This window comes from Leptosomus discolor, chromosome 7, assembly GCF_034619465.1.
Source record: "Leptosomus discolor isolate bLepDis1 chromosome 7, bLepDis1.hap2, whole genome shotgun sequence".
Lineage (NCBI taxonomy): Eukaryota > Metazoa > Chordata > Aves > Leptosomiformes > Leptosomidae > Leptosomus > Leptosomus discolor.
The window spans coordinates 20,519,328-20,527,748 of NC_141397.1; the positions used below are offsets into that span (position 1 = coordinate 20,519,328).

At 44.3% G+C, this 8,421-nt stretch overlaps 1 protein-coding gene across 1 annotated transcript in view; it reads right to left on the minus strand.

Annotated features, from left to right (window-relative positions):
* Nucleotides 1-8,103, minus strand: part of ZNRF2 (zinc and ring finger 2) — a 52,300-nt gene extending 44,197 nt beyond the window's left edge. The window contains exon 1 of the mRNA XM_086468396.1: nt 7,629-8,103. Coding sequence (XP_086324522.1) covers nt 7,629-8,103 — 475 coding nt within the window. The remainder of the gene's footprint in view (nt 1-7,628) is intronic.
* Between the last annotated feature and the right edge of the window lie 318 nt (nt 8,104-8,421).

An 8,421-nucleotide genomic window follows, 5' to 3' on the forward strand; every position in this document is an offset into this window, starting at 1 on the left:
CAACGTGCTAGTACTGACATAACAAGGAATGTAATCTACTAGTATTGATACTACTCCAGATGCTCAACTAACCCCTCATATCTAAAAACTCCACCTTTAATTTTTAAAACTGTAATGAAATTGCAGTATAAATCAATCTGACATAGGCGCTAACCATGGCAGCCCAACCAGGAATTGTTTTGGAACATCACTAGTTTTAAAAGCCATTTACAGTTAAAATGTTGCTAAATAACTGCTTTATATAAATGACACTTTGTATGGAAAGCCAAATAAATTGTAACAGCTCATTTTTTCTTGCCATTAGGTGAATTTATTGTAAGTTACTAGAAGACATGCAAAGTGCATGCCAGATGAGAACTCTGTATTTATAGCACACTAAGTCAGTCAGCAAACAGAATCTACTAAAAATATCCACAATGGTATGCAGCATACCCACCCTTTGGGGACTATTCACAGGCTGTGGTGGTCTGATTTCTAAACAGAGCAGACAAGGAAGAACAAAACACCCAGGTAGGTCAGTTCCTAAAGATGACTAAGTGTAACAGAGTCAAATTCTGTTTGGCAGGCAGTCAGACATCCTGAGCCCTATGAGATTTTCCTGCGTGCTTCCTGATCTCTCCAGGTCAATACTGTGCAACTTCCATGCAGAAAACCAAAGCATGTCCTGAGTGAAAGTGAGACCCAGCCTCATTCTTTCTATGGCTTACCCTTCCATTTTTGCAAGCCTACCAAACAACAGACGTCAAAAAGCTCTGGATGCACACCAAGATGACCTTATGAAAGTCACAATGATAATTTACAACAGAACGGTGGCCTTGGGAAAGGTAGCACTTGTTTAGGAAATACCTAACCAGAGAGTGGAGAGCAAAAACACTTTCCTGGATGCTTAAGAAGTGCTGTTCTGGTTTTACTCAGGCAATTGCGGGTTTTATACAAATTGTTTTCTTTTGATTGACAAGATGCATGTCTTTAAAGATATTCCAAAATGGAAACTTGGAGCACTCAAAGGTTTCTCACTGTTTCTTTTCACAGGTTAAACATCTGCAAGAACATGTTGCATTACAAGAGTAAATGAACACAACTTGTGGAAGTGACCATACGTCTGTCCTGAAACTAATCAAACCATTAATAAGCGGTAGACACATTGCAGAAAAATCCTGAAAATATTAAAAATCTGGTTCATGCATCTGCAAATAGCAGGGAAAATGTATCCAAAAAATCTTCATAACATTATTTAAAACTTAAAAGTTTCACGCAAGACCAAGACAGTAAATCAAGACCATTTAGATGATAAAGTTTTCCATGAGCAGCTGGCGAGAACAGGAGAGGAGAACTTACCTGAACAGATGGGCAGGCAACGTGTTTTTAAAATAGTTTTGAATTTCTAGCAGCGAAAAAAGGCTTTCTTTATAAGACAAAGAAATTAGTTGGGAGGTTGCTGGAGACTAGGCTGCAATTATGTGAGAGAACATGAGGAGACACACTGTCAGAAAATCAGGGTTGGATAGGTATTCAGAAGACATTAAAGAGGAAGGCCTTTGTTTGAACTGGCACTGCAAAGGCTCAATCAGGTATTATCACTGTCTTGATAGCCAAAAGAAATATTTATATATGCCATTACAATGAGGCTGTTTAATTTTTTTCAGACCATTAACTATCTACATTTCTCCCTCAAATGCCATGCTGCCATTTTTGTTATTTGTCTTGTCCTAACCCCTTCTGTTTACTAGGCAGGAGGAGAAGAAAAAGAAGCCAATCAAAGATCCCCTATCGCTCACCTCAGTCTTTACTCCAGTGCCCCAAGCCTCCCATCATCACAGAGTCCTGTCTCCAACCGAAGTAAATGAAATGGCTCCTGGGGGCTTCACTACCAGAAGATCCAAACAGTTATTTTAGCCCATCTGAGACGAAAAGCACACTCCTGACTGAGCTGGAGCAAGTGGGTAGCGGCATTGGACTTTTTGCTACTTTTTCCTGTCCCCTCCTTAGGGGAATTTACATCTCTGCTGCCAACCAGGAACTGTATGCTGCCCACTGTATGTATGCAGGAACAACAGCCCACTAAACACAGGAACAGTGAGACCCTCAAAAGGGATCAGATTCCTCAAACCCATCTGTCAGAACAGCTCTTCTGAAACTCCTTATCAACAGACTTATCCTTGGACTGCTTTCCTAGCACACTGGATTTTTCAATCTGTATTTTGGTTAATGGAGTGCAAATACATTTTCAAAACCTCCCATATCTTCAGGGACTGCAGAAGTGACTCTTCCCTCTCACTTTGGAGTCAACTCATTCGTATAACTGAAGAGAAAATGAGGCACACATCTATCTCCCCCCCAATCTGTGGTGGTTGTGAAGTTACGTGCGTGCGTACAGGCATGTTTGTATTTCTCTCAGCTTTCAGACTGGTCTCCATTTTAACCTTCTGCAATTAGCACACTTCAGCCAGCCTCTCATTGTTATTGCTCTAATTTTTCCAAAGTGGACAAACACAGATATGATCACATTTTGCTGGTGTAGCCAAGTGAATAGAAACAAATCAAAACACCAAAGCAGAAATAGCCTCTTAGCTTTCACTGTCCTGCACCTTGTAAGACCTATGAACTGCAACAGCAGAACTATCTGAAAATGCACATGGGATATTTTGTGTTCACAACAGCAGCACATAGCAGTGTTGTTATACCTCTAAAAAAAAGGAAGTATTTCTATGGAAAAGTTACAGCTTTTATTAGACTAAATCCTGACACTCTTTCCCCATTCTGAATGGTTAGGAAGTAATTTGAAGAAGCACGTACTGTATCGAAGATTCACTGGCCTTCTTCAAATGACAGAAAACATTTCCAACGGCCCGGAAGAGAAGGTATGTCAAGGGGTACCAAGGCATACAGGCTGAAACTGCAATAGCAAGTTTCACCGCTTCTAACATGATTCAGATACAGAGGATATCCCAACAGTCTCACTGCAAAGCACACTTCCCAACACTTCTCCCAAGTCAGGGGGCAAAGAACCCAGAGCTACAACTTTGTCTGCCAAAACAGGAGCAGCATTGAAGTCTGAAGTGTTTAAGAGTTTCACGATTTCTCAAAGCAATAGTACTTGTGTGATACTGGGAGAGAAGGTCAAGAAAGCAACCAAAAGAGTCATATGCTCCAAGAAAAGGTGTGAGAAAGATGAAGAGAACCTCAAGAACATACTCAAATGTACAATATAACTAAACAGATCAGATGCACCTTTTTAGGCAGTTTGGAAGACATTTAAAAAACTTCTCTGAGATTTCACAACATTCTTCTACTGATATCTGCTTCCCACAATCCAACAAGCAATTCAGGTTATAACATGACACTTCCGTGAACTTTTTTCTGTAGAATGAAGAATTCATTCATTACTTCTACAGCTATTGTTACAAACAAACGCTAGTATAACACACCTATAAGGTTCTACCCATACTGTGTTATATACATTCAATGGCTGGCAATGAATCCTGCACTGTAAAGTACTTCAGAAAAAAGCCTGATAATTATTTGGCTTGAGAAGAATGTAACAAACTTCCTTCTCCTAATAAAGTTGAATAGACAGAAGTTAATCTCCAAACTATTACTCCAAGTCCTGACATAGGCCTGAAAGCTGTCAACAGTTGTATCTGACAACACTATGTATTTAAAAACCTGTCTACAAGTACGTCATATAAAATTGTATATGACTGTATAAAACACAATCTGAGATTTTGTGTAATACTTGTATGGTCTCTGCTCAATCAACTTGAATGAAGAACTGATGTGGAAATTTAAAAGACTCAATATGTAACATTTCTGCTATCTTCAATTGAATTTTTACAAATTCTTCCCTAAGAGACTTTTAAAGACCAAAAAAAAAAAAAAAATTTAAAAGCTTTGTTATTGTTTTACAACAACATTCCCAAGAAGAGACTTGAATTTGAACACCAGAAGGATATTTATACTAGGTGTTTCCACCAAGGATTCTCCCTGTTGTGACCACACAGAAAGAGGATCATAAACATGTAGTGGGTTCTGAGAAGCTGTAAACATGTTAAGTGACAGAGGTAACACATCAGCAGTTACCCAAAGCAAAGAAAATTCTGAAACATCATCCATTTTTAGCTGAACCAATTGCTGCAAGCATCATGGACAAAAACGAGGTATATTGTAACTACAGCAGTAGCTTTGCTGCAGTGCTGAAAGTCTAGGTAGGAATATTTACTGCCTAAAACCACTGTGTTTTGAAAAACTAACCGTGGATCTCTGGACCATCTTTTCTACATGCTGTTCTTAACAGAAAGTAAGAATATTTACTTTGGGGCTGGGAGAGAGCTGAAGTCCCATTCACTGAGGAACAGAGCGGGAAACTACTGGTCAAAATTTCCAATAACAGTGTTATCACCTTAAAGGAAGCTGGAACTTGGCACTGTGTTGCAAGAAGGTGCTTGAACGTCACGCGCAGGTTTGGCCTCTGCATCTGGGAGTGCCACCACCAGTTATGGAATTTGGGTCTCACTCTGCTTAATACTCTAAGCCTACTCCAAACATGCTTGCAGCATGAACTTTTTTTTTTTTTTTTTTGGCGAGACCAAGTCCCCAGTTATTCAGTGAATTGAACCCTCCCTGAGATGAGACGCAAGGCACAAGGTTACATAGCAGTATTTAGGTCAGTATACTTTGATCATAAAGGTGCGCTAGGCTGAGGTCAGACAGGAACATCAGACCCTCACAGTCAGGAAAGGCTGCTGTTACTGCAGTTCCTACTGAAGGAACACAGAAAATAACCAATCATACTTTCCAATATGTTAACATACAATAACATAATACTTCTTATATTCTCGTTCAAATGGTGTATTAACAAGCATAGTATGGATTTAACTATGTTACATTAGAGAGTTAATACTTACACACTATAAGCATGGAAAGCTGCTCAGTAAAAGTGACAATAGAGTGTAATTCACTAATGGCAAATTAATTACAGTAATTTAACAAATGCAACACCCACATGTCACTGATTGATGAAGCCAAGCAGTATAACTAAAAACATAAATAGTTGGAGATTCAGTTCAATTTATGTAAGTTATTCTTGTTCTTTTTTATTTTAATTTTCATAGAATTGCTATGCTAATCCTCAAAATTAATTTCAGTAGTTTGCAGATAAAAATAAACAATTCGGCTAATTTGCAAGTTACAAAACAAGGGAGTGGACTTCAAGCATGCTTACGATACACAAGGTAAATGCCAGACACCACACCTAGACAAGCTTAAGCTCGCTACCATCAGGACAGAAACAATGCTTCAAGTTATTTTTCACCATGCTGAAGCTACTAATGTGTGATCGCCAGTGGGGCTACTCATTCCAAGCATCTAGTTATTACAAGGAATCAAGAAAACACAAAGCATCCAACTAAATAAGGACGTCAACATTCAATGTGATGTGGTACAATGTATCACTGATATCACAGAATATTTAAATTGCAAAAAAAGAATAATGTTTCAAGTGAGGCCTTCTTCACAAGCATTGTAGTATTATGATTAAACAGTTATTCATCCTGGTAAGAAATTCTAAGATTTTTAGATGAGAAAAAGCAAGTAGCTTCATGACCATCTTGTGACCACATAAGGGCAGTGTATTTTGAAACTTGCTACTCAAATCCCTAACATACGGCATCAGTAGATGAGGAGAGCATACCCCTCCTGGTGCTCTTCCTCACTGGGAAAAGCAACAAGTTTTGCATCATTTCAGCCTATATCCTCTTTAATATGCCAATTTCAGAGATTTGCAAAAGACAAAATATGGTATGGTACAGCAGTTAATAGATTATTACATGCCATAGAAAATTATGATCAAGTTCACAGTTATTCTGAAGAGACCTTCCTGCATCTGAATAAACAGTTTCCTAGGTTATTATCCTCATCACTGCATTTACGTTTAATCCAGTCCCTCCTGGCAGCAAGGCAGGTTGCAAGGCAATGTTTAAGCAAGGAGGGGGAAAAAAAAAAGAAAGTTTTACCTTTGAGCAACAACGAGCTACACGTTTTAATGATTCCCTTGTGCTCAGCACAAACTGCACAGTATTCCGTGGTGGGGCATCCTTTCATCACTAAAAGAAACGCATAGACCTTCTCTTCCCTGCACACCCCCCCCCCACCCCCCCACCCCCCCTAAGCTACCCTGACAGTATAATGAGCATCCTTGCAACAAAGCGCTCCCTATTGAGCAGCTTGGTACAATGAGAATAGTCAGGTTTTCTTTCATAAGGGCAAATATTCCTGTTACAATACACTTTGACTGCTTTCCGTTAATGTTCAACCACTGTGCTGGGAGGAGGCAGTTTTAGATCTAGGAAATAACAGCTATGCAGTCTTCAGGTCAACACACCAACATATGGTGGCAGGCCATGTGACAGAAACCTTGCGCACCCTACGAGGGCTGGGCTTGAAGAGAGCTCTGCTTCGGGTAAAAACAGTTTGTATTACAAAAAAGAAACCCAGCCTGCTACAAATAGTATTCACAAAACAATTAACTAGAATACAGAAAGACAGGAATTTTACATTAGCCTCCTCTTTCCCAAAAGAAAGCTTTTGGGGAAGTTGGTTAGTATTGAGACAAGTTATAATACATATATATATTAGAATTACCAAGAAAATAAATCCATTTTAAAAGTCACCTTGCACCTTAACGTTTGACTGAAACGAACAACGACCTTTAGAATAAGTAGTACTGAAATCAGTCAGCAACTTTGAAAGCAGTTAGCAACTTAGTGGCAGATTTTTAACTTTAAGGTAAAGAACACAGGCAGTAAAACGCAAGTCCTGTACCAGCCCTATTATCTCAGTATCACACCAGAGAAAAAAACTACGACAACTTTCTCCACGTTTAATATGCCTCTTAAAGGGCCTCAGCTTCCTGGTTAATTCAGAGTTTAGCTGAGTGTTTGTCCTGCCCCAAGAGCACATGGGGCCATCGTCAAAACCATACGGTACCGGTGCTGCAAGCCTGTACTTCAGCGGCACGCACAGCTACCCGGCTTCTCGCATCCGGGGGAATGTAAAAATAGAAAAATACAGGGGGAAAATAAACAAAGAAACTTACTTTAACTTCTGCTTTTCTTAATCGACTTTCAGAACCGAGAACCCGAGCACTTAGAAAGAGGAACAAGCATCAGCCACATATTAATCAGTACCTAAAGAGGGTTTTGGTCCGATTTTAAAATAAACGGCGGAGACACATGATCCAATTAAATTCTAATTATGTAAGTAGTAGGCAAGAGTATTTACACAGGCACTGATTACAGCTATTAGAGTCTAAAGTCGCCGGCCGGAGGGGCTCTGCTTCCTCTTCGCCGCACCGCCGCGGGATTCGTTTCGTTTTTAACCTCCCCCTTCCTCCCCTCTCGTTACAAACAATAGGAGACGCTGGCCCGAGCACCCCGTCTCCAAACCATGCCCCCTCCGGCGGACGCCAGCCTGGAAGAGCCGCCGCTGTCCCCAAAGTGATGATTCATGACCCGTCCCACCTCGGGCCGGGGAAGGAATCCCCCCACCCCGCCCGGGCCCCCGAGCCCCCAGCCCCGCAACAGCGGCAGCTAAACCCCCCCGCCGCGCCCGCCCCGCGGGCCGGCCCTTACCTCCGAACAGGTGCGGCGAGAGGTGAGCGGGCAGCGAGCCGATCACTAGCCGGGGCCCGCCGGAGGAGCCGCCGCCACCGCCCCCGGCGGGCCGCTCCCGGCCGCCCTCCTCCGGGGTGCTGTTGACCGAGTCCTGCGAGCCGTAGGGGCCGCTGCTGTGGGGGATGTTGAAGGCGGACTGCGCGGCCCGGGCCCCGGAGGCGGTGGCCCCTCCTAAGGACCTGCTGCGGGGCGCCGACCCCGCGGCACCCCCCGCCGCCGCCGCTCCTCCTGCCGCCGTCGCCGCCGCGCCGCCGGGAGCGGGATGAGGCGCCGCCGCCAGGTGCGCGTACCGCCCGCCACCGCCTGCCGAGCGCCCGCCGGTCCCGTTAGCGCCGCCGCCGCTGCTGCTGCTGCTGGAGGAGGGTAAGTCCCCGCCCGAGTACGCCCGGGTGCGGCCATTGGCGGCGGTGGGGCTGCTCTGCTTCGCGCCCATGGTCCCGCCGCCGCCTGGCGCTGCCCGTTGCCCTTCGCCGCCGCCTTCCCGGCGGCGCCCGGGGGTGGCGGGAGTCCGGCCCCGGCAGGGGCGATCCGAGGCGCGGGTCGCGCCGGGGAGGGGGGAGAGGGCGCGCCGGGGGAGGGGAACGGGTCGCTCGGTGGGTCGGTGTTGAGAGGGGAGAGCCGCCCGCCGGGATCCGGCTCAGCTGGCGGCCCCGGCGCGGCCGCTGCTCGCGGGTCTGGGGCGCCACCATGAGCTGCTCGGGACGGTGCTGGCTCCCGCCGCGCGGCCGCTCGGCCCTGCCGCCGCTGCTGC